Source organism: Uloborus diversus, chromosome 8 (assembly GCF_026930045.1).
Source record: "Uloborus diversus isolate 005 chromosome 8, Udiv.v.3.1, whole genome shotgun sequence".
Classification (NCBI taxonomy): domain Eukaryota; kingdom Metazoa; phylum Arthropoda; class Arachnida; order Araneae; family Uloboridae; genus Uloborus; species Uloborus diversus.
Window position 1 is genome coordinate 53,521,063 of NC_072738.1, and position 21,679 is coordinate 53,542,741.

Below are 21,679 nucleotides of genomic sequence, written 5' to 3' on the forward strand. Positions count from 1 at the left end.
TTGCAGCGGGATTTCCCATTTGTTCTAGATGGGTAGTTAGTTTTTTACACTTAATATCTGAGGACGCTTCTTATCCTTTGAGTATGGCTGCAGGAACAAGCCATCAAGTCCAGAAGAAAAAATAGTTAATAAAACAACTGCTCAGTGGGCATTAGATAAATAAAGTTGTAATAAATATACGCATTCTGACACCAAGCACAACTTAAATCATTTTTTTTTCAACAAAACGGTTCAAACACTTGATAGTTTATTGAAATTTTTTAACTTTTCAACTTACAAAGTTTGAACAGAACAACGTCTGTCGGGTCCTCTAGTTTGATTCTAAAGAACAACATTACTATGATTTAGCTTTCAAAACTTAATGATATCCAAACAAAACATCAATGTGGAAAGTAGCCAAGTTTGATCGAAATGAGGTTCTGGGTAGACGGACAAGATTCTGATCTCAACGGATAACAAGTTCCTCGTGAAAATGGGACTGCCCCGTGTTCTTCAATTCATTTTGAAAACAATTTTTTACTTTCTTTGATCCCGGATTTAAACTTGGCAAGTTACTGTATAATTGGAGCAGTCAAATGTTTTGGAAATTGTTTATTGACGACCAAAACTTGCCGCAAGTTTAAAATCTGGAATCAAAGATAATAAAAAAAATGTTTTCTGAATGAATTGAAAAACATGGGACAGTCCAACTTCTATGAGGAACAGCTATGAAACTTGGTACCCGTTTAGATCTGAACTATTTTATCGGTGACACTGTCTACCCAGGGCCTCATTTTGATCGAACTTGACTCCTTTTCAGATTAATGTTTTGTTGGGATTTTATTTTACAGCAATCCACAGCGTTTGGTAATGTCCACAGCCCTGCTATTTTAATTACAGTAGAGAAAATAATGCCTTTTTGTTCAGAGCAATTCCATGCGTAACAGAAAGACAGTTTTTTTTTTTTAAAGGTTTAAGCGATTACAGTGAAATTATTTTCATTTCAGCTGACTTTTTTTTTCTCTGAATTTCATTGTTAAAATATGAAAAACAAGATAGGGAAAAAAATTATATTCCTTTTTCCAATCTTTGTGCCATTTTCTGCTCCGTGATGAAATGACACTTTTCTGAACCAAGTTTTTGGACTTCTAACAAAACGATATTTTTGTGAAATTGTGTAACAATTCAATCTTTTAACTGACGAATACTTTCGTGATAGAGAAGTAACAATAAGAAAGTGTTAATTTAAATAATTTTTCATGCACTAGGTTGACAAATTCAAGTTTATGCGTTTTGACGGAATGACTGTGGTGGAGTGGCTTTTAAAGTCCATTCATTACTATAAAAATGACCAATTAAGTTGAAAATTGTTGCCTTTAACTTATATGACACTATTGTTGTTGTTTACGTATCCATAGTTAATAATCATGGAAGGATTGAGGGCCATTGCCTTGAGATTTTGGACTTTTTTCATTTATTCACACATAAGACATTATGAGGAAGATTTTCAGCGTAAATAAAGGAAATACACCACTCAGAGCATCCAAGGTTATCGAACCCACATTTACTGGCATTTGAAGGGAAGTTTCTACCACAAAGTTACGAAAGCCCCCAGCGCATAATGAATGATATAGTTTACATTTTTCTTTGCCAAAGAACAAACATTTGCTTCACTTGCAAAAGGGCTGGGTTCCGGTAGCGTGGTCGTTTGGTGCTGAGCTTTTCAGGCTAGGATTGTTGCTTTAAAGCAACTGTAAATGTAATTCATTGTTTTGGCGATTTATTTTGGAAGAAAAGAAACTTTTGATTTGTTTTTATCCGAGTGAAATGTATGACATTTTCTTCTTTTCTTCTGACGATGGTTTTTAAATGTTCCACTGGATGTTTTTTTTTTTGTGAGATGGGTGGATTATGAAAGCGTGGTTGCTGGGCGAGTTTGGCGATAAACAATAGATTTGCGGAACTATTTTTACATTTGAAAGATATTATTTGATGTCTTTTTTTTGTTTATTTGGCGAAATAGTTTAAATTGCAGTAAAAACCGCTTCACTCGCTAAATAGAGTTTTAAAGTAACTGTAAATCTAATTTAATAATTTGACAAAAAGTTTTAAATTCCAAAGAAACTTTAATAGTTTTTTTTTTTTTGAAAAAGTGTGTATGCATTTTATACAATGAAAAATGATCAGATCATTTTACATCACAGAGAGGGGGCGTCAATTTTTTTTATTCAACGGACTTCCATTAAATTTTTAGCACAGGCGTCGCTGTGCATGTACTGCTAGTAGATTAATATAAATATTCTTAAAGTTGTCCAAGAACATCATTTATGATCAAGCTTACTGTTTTTTTTTCTTTTTTTTTTTGAGAAGGCAAGAGTTTTAGAACATGATTCAGACTTGGTAAAAACTTCTCTTAAATATCAAGAGGAAGTTAATTAAACAGGAAGAATAATCGTATTTGGCATTGTGGATTAAGGAGGCTGTGTAGCAACATTTTTTCATAACCTCAACCTTTTGTATAGTCTCACATCCCAAAACTTTGCCTTAAGTATTGTTTTGTTTTCTACGAATTTATCAAAATTTTTAACACTTGTTTTCTTTTATTCTGCTAAAATTAAATAAATATTCCAAAATTTTAAACTTGTTTTAAATCTTCATTAATCTTATTTATGGGCTTTAATGGGAATTTTCTCAGACTATTTTCTAGGATGGACTCTGAGAATATAATATCCCAACGAACTTCAGCCAATACATTCCATATAGCACAGTCATAGTGTTATTTCCTCCCTATTGCTGTGTACAGAGTGATTGTAGTTAAAGTTATAATTTCAAAGTGCTTTAAATTTAAAACTATTGGTTAGAATGAGTTGATATTTCACCAGATTGATCACGATGCCAAGGAATTTCGTTTGGTGAAGAAAAAAAATGGTTCCACACAAAATATTCAACAGATGGCGCTGTCAAAGTTCACACTGCTGTTATGGAGGTATTATGCTAATTAAATTACTAAGACATGACAAGCACACAACATTCATACTGTAGCATCAGCAAATACCTTCTAATCAGCTGTGAAATATGTCATTTTGCTCTTTCAACTTAAAAGTGAAAAATGGCAGATGGTATATTGAATAACTAATGCATTAATAATCTATAAGGTAGTTTCAGGAAGCTCCTCTTTTTCTCTTGACACTATGATTATTTTCACTGAAAACATGTAATTTTGTCAATTGAAATCACAAATTTTGGCAGAAGAATCTATTCTTCCCTATCGACTAACAACATTTGCCTGTTCAATGAATCCCTTTAGGATTTTCTACTTAAATTACAATGCAAATTTTTTGAGACTATTTTTTTCTTTGCCTAACAAATTCTGCAGCCTCATGAATGTTCTGGTGAAATATCAAGTCATTCTGAACATTGTTTTAAAGTTGGAATGTTTTGAAATCTTAACTTTAATTATAATCACATTGTATATCCAATGTGTTATAATAATCTTGCTTCTTCATCAAATCAACATTATCCATTTTCTCACATTGTACTATACATTTTTCTTCAACTCTGTCTGTCCCACTTGCTCAACAACTCTGCATTACTGTTCCTTATGTCTTAGTACCATACAAAACAATTGACATATTATTTCCTACTAACTACAAAAATGTACATAAGTTATTGCAATGATTTATGTAAATACACAAACACAGTAAAAATAACAATATTTAAAAATTGTATAATTCAAATTCAAATTCATAAAAAAAATCAATAATACTTAAAATTAAATTTCACAAAACAATTTAATAGTAATAACTATCATTTCCAGTGAAAAGTTTCATTCAAATTAAATAAAGCTGTGAACTTTACCTTTACTCCTTTTACTTCTTTTATTTCTAACAATTTGGTGATCTATACTTTCTGTAGGAACTCCTTCTGATAAATCAGCTTGCATTTTTGCAAAACTAATGAATACCTATAATGAATGAAATAAGTAGTTAAAATATAAAAATAACAAAAACATTAAAATCTTAAAAATAAAAGAAAACTTTATCAAACAAAACACAAAGCCTGACCTTTATTGATTTGATTCAAGTAAAAAAAAAAAATAACTTCATTTAAAATTAAATTTATCAATTCCATGTAAAAATATGTTCAAAAGAGTAAATATTGAACTGGATAAGAAATACAATTAAAACTGCATTAAAAAATGCCCCTACCCCTTTTCAGGAATTTAAGTGTAGCAAATATTTAATTTACCAAATATATAAATTATACATAGTAACATTTGGTTCAAGATACAGACAGCTAGTGTGTCTACTGCTTTTCATCTGCTCAAATAATTTTTAAATCTTTTATATTCTATGCATATTTTATTTTTTCTTCATTACATTCTAAAAGTTTCTTTATTATATCTTTCATTCTTATTTCTCAAACTTATAATGCTATTATTGCAGCACAGTACTAAAACAATTTTTTAAAATGAATAGAAGAGAGAAAAAGGTATAAGACATACTAGTTTAAGAGATAAAACCATTAGATTATGGCAAATAGCTTTTAAATTGCTTGTCATGTTTTGGTTAAATATGTTAGAAAATTAGGACACCATAACGTTTTGAGATGTAATAAAGAAAAAATACAAGTATGCATAGATATAGGGCAAAAAAAAAGGGAAGGGGGAATGATGCAGAACTATTAACAATTTAACATTTGTACTTATTGCAAACATCTGAACTTAATGTCTGGATCTAGAAGTATTTCCATTATAATGGAAAAAAAGTAACCAATTTCTTATATACGTGAAATACACCGCCAGCTCAGTCATTTCCAGCCGAGGACTGCAGTTTCGTGCTTATTAGCACTCATCAGCCCGGCTTAGGAAAGTGACTGAGCTGGAGATGGAAAACCTCTTAAGGAAGCCAAGAGTGCGAAACAAACTGGTAGCTAATATAGAATTAGCAGACCAGACGAGTGACCGAAGCAATGGTTCGGTTCAACTCGAAGATTGAAGGCAAGGCAAGGTATATTCAGTAAATTACCGCCCATTACCAAGGGCTAAAGCAGAAATACGTGAAATACACCGCCAGCTCAGTCATTTCCAGCCGAGGACTGCAGTTTCGTGCTTATTAGCACTCATCAGCCCGGCTTAGGAAAGTGACTGAGCTGGAGATGGAAAACCTCTTAAGGAAGCCAAGAGTGCGAAACAAACTGGTAGCTAATATAGAATTAGCAGACCAGACGAGTGACCGAAGCAATGGTTCGGTTCAACTCGAAGATTGAAGGCAAGGCAAGGTATATTCAGTAAATTACCGCCCATTACCAAGGGCTAAAGCAGAAATACGTGAAATACACCGCCAGCTCAGTCATTTCCAGCCGAGGACTGCAGTTTCGTGCTTATTAGCACTCATCAGCCCGGCTTAGGAAAGTGACTGAGCTGGAGATGGAAAACCTCTTAAGGAAGCCAAGAGTGCGAAACAAACTGGTAGCTAATATAGAATTAGCAGACCAGACGAGTGACCGAAGCAATGGTTCGGTTCAACTCGAAGATTGAAGGCAAGGCAAGGTATATTCAGTAAATTACCGCCCATTACCAAGGGCTAAAGCAGAAATACGTGAAATACACCGCCAGCAGGGACGTAGCCAAGGGGGGGGGGGTCCAGGGGGTCCGGACCCCCCCCTTCCTGATAGGTCACTGTCCCCCTGCACTTACATAAACAGAATTTTCCAAAAAAAAAATTAAATAAAAAATTCTTTTGTCCTAAATATTTTCTTTAAACGACAACTTTCTCACATTCAGTTTAGTTCAAAACAACAGAACCTCTGGGAGTGGGGGGGGGGGGGGAGCGACAGAAGTCTTCAACCCGTGGTACGCGACGCAGATTTGACCAAAAGAGACATTTTATCTTAGTCCCCTGCCTCGCAAGAAAATCGCCAGCAGCTATCCAAAAAAGGAGACCCTATCGTAGTGCCCCTCCCCGCAAGGAAATCGCCGGCAGCTCGTAAGCAAACATTTATTGTTAACGAAAGCTTGATGAGAGTCATCAATGATGAAAATGTCGGAGACATGCAGACAGAAGACCCTGGGCAGACAGGAAACACAGGAAATTTGTAGGAATGTTTTTGCGGGAAGGTCATACAAGGAGGAAAGCGACAGTGGGGGGTCAGCCGCCCTTGTAATATAGTCTTTTTAGAAGGTGCCTAAGGCTCCTAGAGTCTTGGATAGTGCAGAACTCTGTTAGGTCGCACATTCCCTTTCTCATTCGCTGCCATTGGTATGGGTCGGTTGCACGAATGGTTTCCTCCAAAGTTAAAGGGAAAAATCAGGAGCAAAATCATAAACACATAAGAAAAAATTAGCCAACCCCCACTGGGTAAGTTGTATTGCAGTTATTTTTAATGTGCTTTTTTTCTTCTTTTTTTTTAACAATAGGCGCAATTTTATGCATTGTCATTTATGCGTTTCTCATTTATTTAAAAATTATTCAGACAAAAATAGCATCGAATATCATTTCATTTTTTAACCAATCAATTCAATTTATTTCATATGTAATTTTCATTCGTAACAATGATGAATTACTTATATCATTGTGTCCCGAAAGCTCGCAACTTTTAGCATTCATCTAATACTCTAAACCTAGTTATTTTACTAACAATACGGAAATATAAAAATTTTAAATTTCTACCCTTTTTCTTTGGAGGTAATATTTGCCCTATTTGTGATAATACGGCAGCACTAAAATTAGATCCCAAATTAGATATACTGTAAAAAGCTAATCATCCTTCAGTGACAAATATAAAAGGTTTAGAGGTAGTTTGAAGCCTCAATTAGCAAACATTTTGCTCTAAGTCATCAGATGTTATAATCTAAAGGTTTAAAAGAAGACAAATCTCTTGTAAAAACTCTAAGAAAAGTTGTAAATGCCTTTCTACAACATGGTTGTAGATTGCCTTTCTACAACCATGAAACTAATGTCTGGAAATCCGTTCTGAATATTAGTTCATTTTCATCACAAGGTAACAGATTTTTTTTTCTTTCACTCTTTCTGAGCAAAAATGTACCGAAAAGAACTAGAATTTTTGCGAATGTTTTATCTCTTGCGTTTTTATATATGACTAGCAAAAAAAAAAAAAAAAAAAAACCCGGCGTTGCCTGGGTTAGCAATAATATGAGAAACAATCGTTACTTGCATTTGTTTTCTGTTTTAAGTGAAAGAACTTAAAACACACCTATTTGACGTGATTTAAAATCTAGCTTCTTCCTTACTCATAAAACTTAAGTAGCAGTAAGTATAAAGAACAAAATAGTATTCATTTAGAAACGAAAACACGAAATTTAAGCGTATACAAATTTGAAGAATTTCCGAAATATGAAATTAAACTTTACAGGTTTAAAAAGATTTATCTGTTAGTACTTTTTTTAACGTCTAAAACCTTCTCTGTATGACTATTAATGTACCAAATGTAGCCGCCCGTGTTCCCCTTACACTTGCTTTAGTTATTTTGGGAAATTTCAATTATTGTGGGCACTTGGTGCGGTTTAAAATGTTACCAAATTTGCGAGAATCATTTGGGGACACCTTCGATAATACTCCCCCTTCTTACTATTTTTTATTATAGAAATATTGTCGCCAGATGCTGAGATACTTTTGGTCAAAATAAAATGGCGCTAAACTGTTTCATCCGAAATGTTTCCAAAATTAGTAGTAAAATTTGGCGATTGTTTGAAATTGTGCAAAAATAAAAATTTATGAAAGTTTTTTTGCTCTTTACGGATTTACCTAATTTAGTTGCTGGATTATTTTATGCAGTAAAAAAAGTTTTTTTTAAATATTCTTTGATTGGCGATATTTTGTTTACATGGTGTAAGCTGAGAAACATTATTACGTACGTAGCCTTTAATGCATCAGCTACTGAAATCTTTCTGCAAAAATTTTGGCGATATTTCTGCTGGTTGATTGGATAGTGAGTAAGTGTCCAATCCACATAAATAATAATAAAAAAACCCTTAATTACATTTAAGTTCCGCTTAAATGGAAAATGATCAGCCAAATCCATTAATTTTTAGCCAATCTTGTGGAAAAACGTTACTTTAAGATATGACTTGAGAAAAGCCTCAAACAGTCAGACGAAACACAAAAATATTCAACAATTCTAGCTATGAGCTGGGAGTTGAGATGATACACTAAATAATGAATTGAGCTGATCAAAGCCTTCGAACATGGAACAAAAAAGCTCATAACTCGTTTTTCATACAACTTAGAACTTTCTAAAAGATGCCATCTTCAGCAGAAAAATAAGCGCTTTCGATGGAGACATAATTTTAATGTGTGCACTTATTTTTTCACCGTCATACTGAGGCATTTATGCGAAAATTGGGACTTAAATTAGAATAAAAAAGGAACTATCAATCGTATTTTTTTCGAACTGGTCTACAAATCTCCCCAGTACCCAGAAGAACAAACGGTGAAAGTTTCAGCCAAATCTGCCGGGTAGTTTCTGAGATCTTAGGGAACAAATTTACCAAAGTCCATTTTTATATATATAGATTTATAAAAAAGGAAAAAAAAAATGTATCTGGGGGTAGTAAAAAAAAAGATGAATAAATAAAGGTTAATATTAATATAACAAAATTGATTTCAGTGATATCAAAGTTTAAAAAAACAAAGAAATTCAATTAAAAAAAAGTTTGGATGTGTTTGATTTTTTTAGTTTTAAGTTTGGAATGATTAACACATGTGTAAAGATGTATACGTTTAAAGATACATATATATTTCACAAAGAAATTCTTTTAAATCATTATTTTAAAATACTAACTGAATTGTGTTCACGAGGTCAAAAGGAAAAGTTATTAATTAGTTTAACTGAAAATATATATTTTCTTCTATCTTCTAGTTCCATTTTTCGAATAAAATACTATATAATATTCGTGCATATGCTTCATTTAGCAAATTTTTTGATAGCTATTTACTGCCTTCTTTGTATTTAAGAATTATTTAACAAGTATCTGTACATTCATGGTTAAAAAGCACAGTAGACTCCGAATGCAAGAATAATAGTTGTTGTTCTTATCCTCATATATATAACAGCCAATGATCGAGTAACTCTCTTGACCTCATCAACAATGAAACTCGCTCCACGCCATGATAATTTGATAATATGTTTTGGTAATGTTTAAAATGCAGGGAAAGGCTTTATTGTAACAAGGCTGAACTGGATCCAGTAACTTAACTGTTTTACTGGTGAGACTGTCATTTTAGGGCACTAAAGAAACGAAAAAGTGGTCAACAATGAACGTTATCTACTGAAGCTTAGGGTTAATCCACTGCAGTTAGGGTTTAAAATATCAACTATCAAAATGTCACCAAACAGGCAATTTCTTCATTCAAATGTGGAATCAATTTTCATCCATCATATCTTGACGGGCGATTTTCTAGTTGTTATGTAATTTCAAAATATCAATTTAAATCATATCTAGATTTTTAATTTACAACTTTTCTTAGAGTTTTTACAAGAGATTTGTCTTCTTTTAAACATTTAGATTATAACATTTGAAGACTTACAGCAAAATGTTTGCTAATTGAGTCTTCAAACTACCGATAAACCTTTTATATTTGTCACCGAAATATGATTAGCTTTTTACAGTATATCTAATTTTGGTGCTGCCGTATTATCACAAATAGGGCAAAGATTAACTCCTAAAGGATCGAAATCGGATGACTACCGCCAAATGTAGAAATTTAAAATTTTTATATTTCCATATTGTTAGTAAAATAACTAGGACTAGAGTGTCAAATTTTGTTGTGATGATTCATTACTGTTACTATCGGTCATTTCCTTACAGTTGTTGTTTAAATTGAAATTTTAAATTTAGAATGGAACATTTTGCACAGAAGTTGTTTTGAATCAGCTTAATAAACTAAATCAAATCCATAGTTCTGTTAATTTGTCTGAAGAGGGGTAAAGACTATACATAAAAATATTATGTATATACAACGTGTTCGTAAGTGTATTTATTCATTTTCCAAAGTTCTAAAAGTAATACTTCCTCTTATCACCCTTAAATGACTCTGCATGCGAAACTCCTAAAATAGAAAATGTCCAAGAAAAATGTTTAATACCTTTGACGGTGAGCTGGCGCCCGGCGCGGGGACCTTCCCCGGCGCAACGAGTGCCAGCCGGGTCCGTGGTATGATGCGACTATCGACCGCCGCACTCAGCCGTGCGGGGGGCCCGCTACGCGGACCCCCCGGGCGGTGGAACCTAAGGCCTACGGCTAAGAGGTGGGGTGCGTGCGGAGAAAAGTATTTTTAAATAAATTATCATTCAAATTTTCTTCAAAATTTTGACAAAGAAATTTTATTGTTTAACTTAATTCATCGTAAATACCATAACTGATCCTTAGATATCTATTTTAGCAATACATCACAAGAAAATACTTTTAACGAGCAATGACACTTTCTATGTATTTTAGTTGTTTGAACGGCTTTAATAATGTTTTCCTTTTTATATGAAAATACTATAAAAAAAGATGAAGATTGGAAATATCATTCCATTTCTTATCGCTGAATGAATTCTAAAAATTTAAATGAATTAAGAAACATTTCGAGCTTTTCTTTAATGAACCTTGGCGATATTTTCGTCCATAGAAGCATTAAATGCTGTCCAAAATCCAATTCGAAACAGTCAGGAGTGGGGAATTATGGAGCATTTATTGAGTTAGACAGTTGATAATGTAGTTAAAATAAATATGGGCGGTTTTTTTTTCTTCTGAAAGCAAATATATTGCAAAGCTTTAATTATCATATTTATATTACATCATTACTTAATTAATCTAATTATCATACTTATTAGTTGATTGGAATAGTATCAATTTATACAATTAACAGTTAATGCTTCTGATTTAGCATGCTTCCATTTTTAAAGTTCGAGCAACCTTGGACCCCCCCCTTAACAAAATCCTAGCTACGTGCCTGCCGCCAGCTCAGTCATTTCCAGCCGAGGACTGCAGTTTCGTGCTTATTAGCACTCATCAGCCCGGCTTAGGAAAGTGACTGAGCTGGAGATGGAAAACCTCTTAAGGAAGCCAAGAGTGCGAAACAAACTGGTAGCTCGTCTGGTCTGCTAATTCTATATTAGCTACCAGTTTGTTTCGCACTCTTGGCTTCCTTAAGAGGTTTTCCATCTCCAGCTCAGTCACTTTCCTAAGCCGGGCTGATGAGTGCTAATAAGCACGAAACTGCAGTCCTCGGCTGGAAATGACTGAGCTGGCGGTGTATTTCACGTATTTCTGCTTTAGCCCTTGGTAATGGGCGGTAATTTACTGAATAATTTCTTATATACCTGATTTTTTTAAAAAAAAGAAAGAAATTATTACTTTTTGCAGAAACTAATGAAAATCTCAAAAGCCAGGAAAAATTATCGGTGCCAGACAGATTATTTCTCAGAGTTTGTAGGAAAATTCAGTATTGCATGGTTTTGTTCAGAAAAAACTAAGGGAAAACATAATCATATCATAACACTGCCAATTAGGACCTATGTAACCTTTCCAATGCTGCCAGGTTAGGTTTGCCCCAACTATAGTCGCCAAGGCATGTTTTTAGTTGCCCGGCCAAACTGGCTCTCGGGATTTGTTGGACTCTGCTTATAGTTTATTAAAAATCTGTTAACTACAATCAATATTTCAATACTGCTGTTATGAATGATAATTATAATCAGATTCGTTAATATTTTAATTGTGATCCTTTATTTTAGGTTCATTGTTATTTCAAATAAAATATCAAATATTAAAATCAAAACATTTTTTATACATATATATATAAAAGAATCTGCATAAGAAATGCATAAAATGGGACTTTTTATGGTTTCAAAGATTGATACTTCTCAAGGCAATGAGCTTGCATCCCAAATCAAAGAAAAGCCTTGACTTTATTTATTTTATGGTTTCTGGAAATCGCAAGCTATTGACAGCCCTTGAAGTTTTCGTTTTTGAGTACATACAAATACAAATACAAATGTGACGACCAGCAACAGGCTCTGGGCCCAGCTAGACTGGTCCTAGTCAATTTACAATCCCCAGTGAAGATCAATGGCCCTCTTAAAACTATCTATTCCCATGCTCATTACCACCTCTTCCGGTAAGCTGTTCCAAGGTTCCACTATCCTGCTATAATAATAATTTTTCCTAATATCCATGTTAGCCTGAGATTTAAATAGCTTAAAACAATGACCCCTTGTCCTGTTTTCAGTGCTAAACTTCAGCCCCGTAACATCTTTCATTTTAATAAATTTTAAACAACTGAATCATGTCCCCTCGGTCTCTTCTTTGCTCAATACTGTACATTTTTAGCCTTCTAAGCCTGGAATCATAATCTAAGTGGGAAAGTCCACTTATTAGCCTTGTAGCCCGCCTTTGAACCCTTTCCAATACATTAATGTCTTTCTTAAGATAAGGAGACCAAAACTGAACAACATACTCCAAATGGGGTCTTACCAAACTTCTATATAAAGGCAGAAGAACTTCTTTAGATTTATAGAACTTCTTTAGATTTACATCCAAATGTGCATAGATTTTTATTTTCAGCTTATGTTTCTAAGACCAAATGATATGTTCTAATTTATGTACTGAACAAATTTTTAGCCAAATTAAATTGGATTTGATTTATTCACTCTCCATTGGTTGCAAATATCAATTATTAATACATTTAATATGCTAAGAGACTAATATTATAACATTTCATATCACTTTCTCGTATATGTTACGTAAATCTGGACAATATATGAATAATGAGCACAATGGCAAGTGGGTTGCTCTCATTGTTTTGTTTGTTCCCAGATTGTTTGTCCCCCCCCCCCCCAGTTATATAAATATTTCACTCAATCTCTAATGCAAGGAAGAAATGCTTTCAATTTGAAAAAAAAAATGCACTTTAGCATTTTAGAGTATCTTAAACTTTTTGGATAATTTAACTTTTGAGTAAATCTTGTGTAATACTTAATAATGAATCTAGCTAAAGAAAAGCTTTTTTTTTTCACTCCTATTTCTCTCTCTCTCTTATATCTGGAATTTTTTTCCCATTGAGACCATAGGATGGAAAACTCATTATTACCTGATCTAGTGTTGTCTGAGATACTGAATAATCTTCTATATTCAGCATCTGACGAGCCTTCTCCAGCTCTTGAAACACTACTGCTAAGGATAGCGATGGAGCTAGTTGATACTCCATCTGGTTTAAATGTTGCTCTTGTAGAGAAGCTGCATTGCTAAACGTAGTTTCTATAAACTTTCGTACTTCTTGCATGGCATTTGGAGCATTTGCGACTCGAAGAGTCAATGTATATCCATTTCCATACCTGCAAGAAAGAGAGCAAGTTTTACAATAAATTGTTATGGAGGGGGTGGGTGGGGAGTTGGACTTTTATCAACTGTATCACATTTTATGAAATAGGTATACAGGCGACCTTCATATAACACAGTACTTGTACTACAAGGTTTCAACATTACATGGAACGAAATTTGCGACTATTATAACATGGACTTGATATTCCATAGTATGAAAGTGAATTCGATGCTACATGGTTTTGATATAACACAATTTAAACAAAAAAAAAAGGAATTTCACTTTTGTTTCAATTCACTTTAAAAAAAACATCAAAAATAATATCAAGCAAAATTTGGCAAACAATAAATTTAAAAACGTAGCAATAGAACAACTCAATGTATTTTATTTTTTCATTGTTGTTGCTCAGACAAACTTCATTGCCCTGATTTCCTTTTCGATATTATGTGTTTTGTTCTTTGTAAATGAAGTTGATGAAGTACTTTCTTGCTTTTTCCTATTCTTGTTTTATTTTTTCTTTTGATTTATTTGTTTATTTTTTATATTATTCAAATGCATAAAAATAAAAAAGTCTTGTATAACACAGTTTTGATAAAACACAGTATGGATTAACCTTGTCATACGAGGGACACTTTAAATATCGTCACCTCAGCGCGACAGTAGGATATCTTAGAGTTATTCCTGGGATTAGATAGACGTCTTACTGTTGCTCTGAGGTGACGATATATCCTAGGGCTACAAGTAAGTAACTTAAGCAGTAACTAATAGCAGAGTTTTTTTTTTCAAACTTTTTTCATAAAAATTAAAATGGAACTTTGAACTCGGGGGGAAGGAGGGATTGCAGTGTGGTCATCTGTTTCGACTTTTAAGTTTGAGTCCCGAATTTTTTTTGAGAAGGTCATTAAATTGTTAGTGAGCTAATAATACAGCCCAATTTTCCAAAGAAAATAAACTTTAGTGTGCCGCCTACCTAACACACTCCTCCTCCCCCGTATCTCCTCCGACCCCCAATTTTTTTGGTGCACCGGCTGCCTATGATGCATCCCATTATTACAACAAATATCTGTGGGAAAAAGCTACCTGAAACTCTAACAGCTATTGATTTTTAAAAACTTTATAAGTATCAATATGGATTAACATACTTATTTTTCAGATGCTGTATGCTTCCTAGACACCGAAACTGTCCATTGACCATAATGGCTAACCTTGTACACAAGGCTTCACATTCTTCCATGCTGCAAATTGAAATAATAATTCACTATAAAACATTGCAATAGGTTCTTTTAAATTCAAAATTAAATAAGAAGCAATAAATAAGAAGTAAAGAAAGTAAAAATGTAGTATTTTGACAACCTGTGTGAAGTAAGGATGACAGAACGACCCTCTTTGACAATATCTATAATGCAATTCCACAGAAATCTTCGAGCTTTTGGGTCCATACCAGTTGTAGGTTCATCCTTTAGGAAATGAATCAGTTAATCTTCAGAATGATATCAATGAATTCAGTAAATCAGATTTAAAATAATCTTAAAGATTAAAATTTAAAAAAAAATTTTAAAAAAAATTAGGTAGCAATATTATACTTCAGTCGCACTTGTTTACGGTGAAGCTTTAAATAGCAAACTTATGACTATAATGTAATTGCTTAAATTCCCCTTCACGTTAAACTGCAAATTTTGTAAATTTTTACTTACAAAATTTTGGCAACAATGAAAGCAGAGGCGTAGCTAGACCCGACTTTCGGGGGGGGGGGGGGGGGGGGGGTTCTTCTTTTATATATATATATATATATATATATATATGTTTGTATTTTTTTTGTATTAAAAAAAATAAGAGGGAGGTGAATCTTATATACTTTGGAATGGGGTGCCCCAATTCCGATACTTGTGTCAAACAAAACAAAAGCAAAGTATTTTTTATTTTTTTAATGTTATGGAAAATTCAACTTTTTTTTTCTTTTCCCTCCATTTAATTTAAAGTGAAATTTTCTAGCAACGTCTTGTCAACACCAGTCTATCCAAATCAGGGGGAAATCAAACATCAGATGAGCGTGTTCCGTTCATGAAATTGCTTTTCATATCGTTATATTTATATGTTGCATTTTATGTATTTACATTTATGCTAATTCTAAAGCAGTTAATAAAATTTGAATTAAAAAAGTTAGGGAAGAAATATAGGCGGTAGAAAGTTATTCGCTCAAATGCATACCACCTGTTCTCCTCTCAAGTCTTTATTTTTAATTTACATAAATATCTATTTGAGAGAGCAACAGCAATTTTCGGGTATTATAAACAGAAGTCTTTTTATTTTCTACTTTTTAATCCGAACCAAGCTAATAGAAATAATCTAGATCTATCTCTCGATTTTTTTCTTTAATGCAAAATTCGAAATATACATATTCGACTGTATGCAATATTCCCACTGTGCGGCTCATAAAATTAAACATATTTAACAATTTGCAGAATCTATGACAAAGAAAGGCCGCTTATAAGTGGATTTAACAAATCAATCTCATTTCTAAAGCAAAGTGTCAAATTTCACTCAATTATCAAAAAATTGTCTCAGCATAGGGAGGCGTCTTTATGCTTGAGGGAGCATATTTTCAATGGCATTGGGGGGGGGGGGGGAACGAAGTGAATTTTTGACCTTTGTTACTCAGAAAAAAGTCGTTTTGATGGTTTTTTTTCCCCTTTCTCTTCCCTCTTTTTTTTTGTGACTAACGTTTCAGGGAGGGGGTTTGGTCCCCAAAACCCCCCCCTTAGCTACGCCCCTGAATGAAAGCTTTATTTGGTCCCTTAGACTTTGCTATAAACGGCCTGACTGTAATACATAATTATACTAAATATTAAATAAAGAGCAAGTAAGAGAGAAAAATAAGTAAAATAATGGGAACTCCAAAAATTACAGAATAAGAACAAAATGATTTTTAATGGTGTCATTAAAAATCATGCATGCTGCAAGAAGATTATAGCTGAATACAAAAAAATTTCAATAACTCAAGTGTAATTAGTTTTACTTGCTGTATAATAACACATATTTAAGTCTTTGCTTTTTGCCAAACTACTTAGTTGAACTATTTATATTTCACCAACTAAAAATTTAGGATAGTGGATAACATGCAAAAAACAATACTGATTAAAACAAATTCTTGGTAAGAATCAACAATATATATTGAAAATACAAACATAATACTAACCAAAAATACAACTGATGGATTTCCTACTAAAGCTATAGCTGTTGACAATTTCCTTTTGTTACCACCAGAATAAGTTCCAGCACAGCGATGACCATGAGCCAACAGTCCAAGTTTTCGAATGCCCCATATAGCCACCTTAAATAATAAAAGAAATCTTAGTTTAAAATTTAAGAGCTATTTTCAACAGTACTAGTTTTGATTTTTTTTCTCACAGATAATAAACTTAATTACATTTTAAAAATCAAAACAATGAAAATACATATACAGATAAAACTACAGTAAAACCTCGTTAAGTCGTCACTCGAGGGACCAAAAATATTTGACCAGTTATGCAGAGTGACTACTTATGTGGAGTGGGAAATTAAGAAAGAAAAAAAAAACTCCTTATAAGTTACAAGAATACTTTCATGAATCGCTGTAGAATTTAGTGAGAAATACAATAGCTTATGAAATCAACGGATATGAATTAGTGGAAATTGTCGTTACTATGTTTGATTTTCTCTTAAAACAATCCATCAATGCTGACTGATGGAGTTGTTGGTTTCCTGAAAATAACTCCCTCTTCTAACATACTCTGAGCTTAGAATTCTGCATCTGTAGTACCTTGAACAGACGTTAAATACTGACAAACTTCTTCCAGGTATTAGATTTTGTCTGTCTTGCTGGGTAAAGTTTGCAGCAAGAAATATGCTTTGAATGACCAAAAGCAAGGAGCGAAATTTCTAGGAAAAATGACTATCACACACCATTTCAACCAAGTCTGACATGATTTTCCAAGATCCGATAAGAAAAGAGAATTTTAGAAAACAATTTTTGAGTGACCGAGGGAAAATTAAATTTGATGACCAGTAAAGGGGGATCATGGGGCTTATTACCAGCTCTTCAGAAGGGAGTGAGATTGGGAAAAACAGGTGATTTCCCGACGCGTGCACTGTTGGCTAATTACGAGCTGTACGGAATCAGGGAAAAAGAACCCGTTTTTGAGTTTTTTACTCATCCGCTTCAGAGGTGGTGAGATCGTAGTGAGATACAGTGAGATGGAACTTTATCAATATGGCGGACATGTTAGTGTTAGCACGATTTTTGTATTTTGCCATTGCAATCAATTAAAAGGTTTTGCATCAAACTGGAGAGTCTTATGTGTTGAACGCTTTAAAAATGCAACTTTTTTTATACACATAAAATGAAACACAGCTCTCTGAAAATAGTTTATAGAACTAACATTATTAGCGTAATTAAACCAACGGATTCCCCAGGTCGAACTACATACATTTTTGCTTTATGTTACCCTACTTCTCCTCCGTAATAGTAAATTAAAGATAAAAAAAGAAAGAAAGAAAAAGATATAACACACTTAGAACCATTGAACAAAAACAACTGATTCCTGTAGCCAAACATCAACAACGTTATTTGAATATATATGCTCTCAGTTTTAAGATTCAAGAAGACACAAAAAACATAACAATATAAATGGAAATAACTTTTTACATTTACTTAATATCATTTGACGTGCAAATTGATTGATTTAGTAAACTTAAACAGCTCATTTAATGCATACACAACTTGGGTAGCTGGAGCAGCATATGATTTAAAAGGTTTAGACTATATTTGGATGGCAAACGTGTGCTCCCTTGTGGCATGGTTGTAAAAGCACGCACCTTAAACTAGGGAGATTGTCGGTTCGAATCCCACAGTTAGCATATTTTTCAAAAACTCCAGTAATTTTTTTAAAAAAAAATTTAGTATTAGTGTTGTTACAGTTTTTTTTTCTTTTTATCAACTATCAGAGCATTAAATATTTTCTTCTGAAATGAGACTTTGTTTTTTTAATGCGATTTGTTCACAAATAGATAATCTTTGAAAATAATTATTAATTTTGCACTAAATTTCTTTTTTAACCTAATGATTTTTAACTAGATAAGGAAAGAATGTTGGTGCAATTCGGTTCTGTGACTTTCTTCCTCATACTATATTAAAAACAAATGTGCTTGAACTACATAATGCCTAACAGAGAACACAAACATTATATCGACCAAAACATGTTTCTTTTTCCTTTTCGTTTTTTAAGCAATCACGATTGCTTATTGTTCTCATTTGACCGTCTTTGGTGTCCGCGCCTTTTTCAGCCCCCACACGTCACCTGCAGGTGCGACTCTGTCCACCGGTAGCTGCTCCTGGTCGGTGGCTTTCTACACACATGCACGCTCATACACATACCCACTCACACACATACACACAGCGCATTTACACACATACACACACGCTAACGTGCATACACACAGATCTAATCACACAAAAAAGCCTACACGTACACAACTAATAAACACGTCTCCGTTCAAGAGGAGAGGTAGACTTGGAGGGACAGGAGCTGTGTCTAGAAACAAGTGAGTAGGGTAGTAACCAATGGGTAGGGTCCTGTCGCAACTAGTAATTGCGTAAAACATAATTTGAATTCAAAATTTCAGAATTCAAATTAATTTTTTTCTTTTCTTTTTCTTTTTTGTTTTTGAGAAAAAGATTTTGTTTTAAGCTAAATACTTCAACTAGAAGGATGCTTCTCTCTTTAGCGCCGAATGGAAAACAACAGAATAAATAAATAACTTGAATTAGTCTTGATTTAGAGACAGTCAAATTGTATTTGTCGTAATCAAATTTGACATAGGATAGGAATACAAAAATAAAAATAAGAAAACCTTTCGAGGCATAATAAAAATATGCACAAATGTTTTTCTCTATAAAATAAAAGTAATTAATAATGCATAACATTTCTAAAATAAATAAAATAACTTTCATTAGAATAAGGACAACCATCGAAAAACAAATTAGAAAATGACTTTAACAAAAGACAAAAATAATAAAAGTTTATTTACATGAGAAATATTCACAAATGATTTCTTTAAACTGTTTAAACTGGGTACATTAACAAAATGCTCGTAAATAATGTTGGCAGAAAAAAAAAAAAAGATGCGAAAAGATTTATTTATCGTGTCAAAAAGTTAAATAAATAAAAAATGAAGAAAAGAATTTATAAGCTACGAAAAGATTTATCGCCTGCAAAAAAAAAAAAAGTTAAATTAATGAACGCTATTTACGTTCAGCACAGTGTTGCCAGATGGTCAAATCCAGATTTCCCCAATTCCCTTCCAACTTTTCCTCAAAAAGCGATGTTTTCTATCAAAATTCCCCAAATTCAAAAATTATTTTTCCACTAATATTTTCATAAAATGAATCGACTTCCTCTGATATTTTTGTCTTTAAAAAATTTTTTTTCCCCAAATAGCCAAATTTTCTTATAAAATTCCCCAACTTTTTTTTCTTCCCATTTTCGCTTTTTTTTTTGTCTTCTTTATCTTTCCTAATAATAAAGCTGAAAGTCTCTCTGTCTGGATATCTCTCTGTCTGTCAGGTTCTCTGTGACACATAAAGCCTAGATCGATCGACTGATTTTTATGAAATTTGGCAAAAAGATAGTAAGATAGTTTGCAGCATGGGGGTGTGCACCTCGAAGCGATTTTTCGAAAATTAAATTTTGTTCTTTTGCTATTCCGATTTCAAGAACATTTTCCCCAGCAAAATTATCATAAGATGGACGAGTAAATTACCAAGCTATCATAACGTGGAACCGTGAGCAAGCCAATTGGCGAGAAGTTTATCATGCATTATTTGTAAATATACAGGGGAACCAAAATACCTTTTAATTTTCTACTACGGGCAAAGCCTTGCGGGTGCCACTAGTCATAAATACAAGCGCCTGATCGAAAGATAAGAAATAGCCAAATGTTATTTTTCTACTTGCATTTGCTAATCTGCTTCTGTATGTACATTTAAACTATCTTTTTTGTATACATTTATCCAAGAACATTCTTCATCACACTTATTTTTACCTGTTTTACGCATCAACTAGTTACTTGCGCAGAACTATTATTGAGAATTTCGTAGCATAATATGCCACATAATGTGAAATGCAAATTCCATAAAGTTGAGCAAAGCTAAACCTAGCTGTTTGATACAAACAATGTAACAACTACTTCTTGACGCGAATCTAAATACGAAAAAAATTCTTTTTTCCCCCAGGTTTTCCCCAAGAAAAAATTTTTTCCCCAAAGAATTCCCCTCAAAACCAATTTCCCCAGAGAGCACCAGATTTCCCCTAAATGGGGAAATTTCCCCCAATCTGGCAACACTGGTTCAGCAACACGAAGGACCGATGGTTGATTTTCGCAATGACATTAAATCACCTTGACTAGCTATCTGCCAATCACAAGGACAATAAATTGAAAACATTAAGCCACAGCAAAGGGAAATCAGCAAGCAATCTTGATTTAAAAAAAAAAAAAAAATCAAACATACTGCAAAAGATATTACATTTTAGTGTAGATATTAATGTGATTTCGACATTTTTTTTAAACTATTGTACCCTAAATTTAAAATGAAATGAATTTAAAGTCTTGTTCACTGAATTACAAAACAAAGTCGTGACTTTCACATGAAGTAAATTAAATCATGAGAGATATTTTACTAAATAATTCCCCATACATTAATGCTACTTTATCAGCATATCCTAAGTTCATTTTTAATTATACTTATATCTGGGAATGCAAGTTGAATAATACAGGAAGGTTATTTACTGAAGATCTGCGATGCGACTCTGGAAAAAAAGCGATGCTTCCTTTTTTTGCTTAATTTTTTGTCTTCGTAAAAAAATTTTCAGACATGGAGCTCACGAGAGTAAGCTCTACACTCTAGTTTTAGGTCGCAAAATAAGTGAAAAAATGGTAAAGCAAACATTCTAGACAAAAAATATGGGTTTTGATGATTTTTGAAATATTTTAGGGGGAATACCACTGTGAGTCTCCCGACTTAATCTAAATGTTCATACTTTGGAGCTTTGCACCTCTCTAGACCTTCAAAAGAGTATCAATGGCTAATTTTATGCTTCCTTTCCCTCCAAATAAAAATAATGGCTATTAAACTGTTGAAAATGGGGAAGAAAGGGGGGGGGCACCATTTCTATAAAATTTGTATAAAAATGGGACATGTAGGGAGTAAACAAATACAAATACAAATACAAATACAAATGTGACGACCAGCAACAGGCACTGGGCCCAGCTAGGCTGGTCCTAGTCAATTAATTAGTCCCCAATGAAGATCAATGGCCCTCTTAAAGCTATCCACTCCC

At 33.1% G+C, this 21,679-nt stretch overlaps 1 protein-coding gene across 1 annotated transcript in view; it reads right to left on the reverse strand.

Annotated features, from left to right (window-relative positions):
* The window catches only part of LOC129228236 (phospholipid-transporting ATPase ABCA7-like), a 113,458-nt gene that overhangs the window by 4,710 nt on the left and 87,069 nt on the right, over nucleotides 1–21,679 (reverse strand). Inside the window, exons 42-46 of the mRNA XM_054862902.1 lie at nucleotides 16,501–16,635; nucleotides 14,658–14,761; nucleotides 14,447–14,539; nucleotides 13,074–13,317; nucleotides 3,838–3,943 (exon numbers count right to left, since the gene is read on the reverse strand). Coding sequence (XP_054718877.1) covers nucleotides 3,838–3,943; nucleotides 13,074–13,317; nucleotides 14,447–14,539; nucleotides 14,658–14,761; nucleotides 16,501–16,635 — 682 coding nt within the window. The remainder of the gene's footprint in view (nucleotides 1–3,837; nucleotides 3,944–13,073; nucleotides 13,318–14,446; nucleotides 14,540–14,657; nucleotides 14,762–16,500; nucleotides 16,636–21,679) is intronic.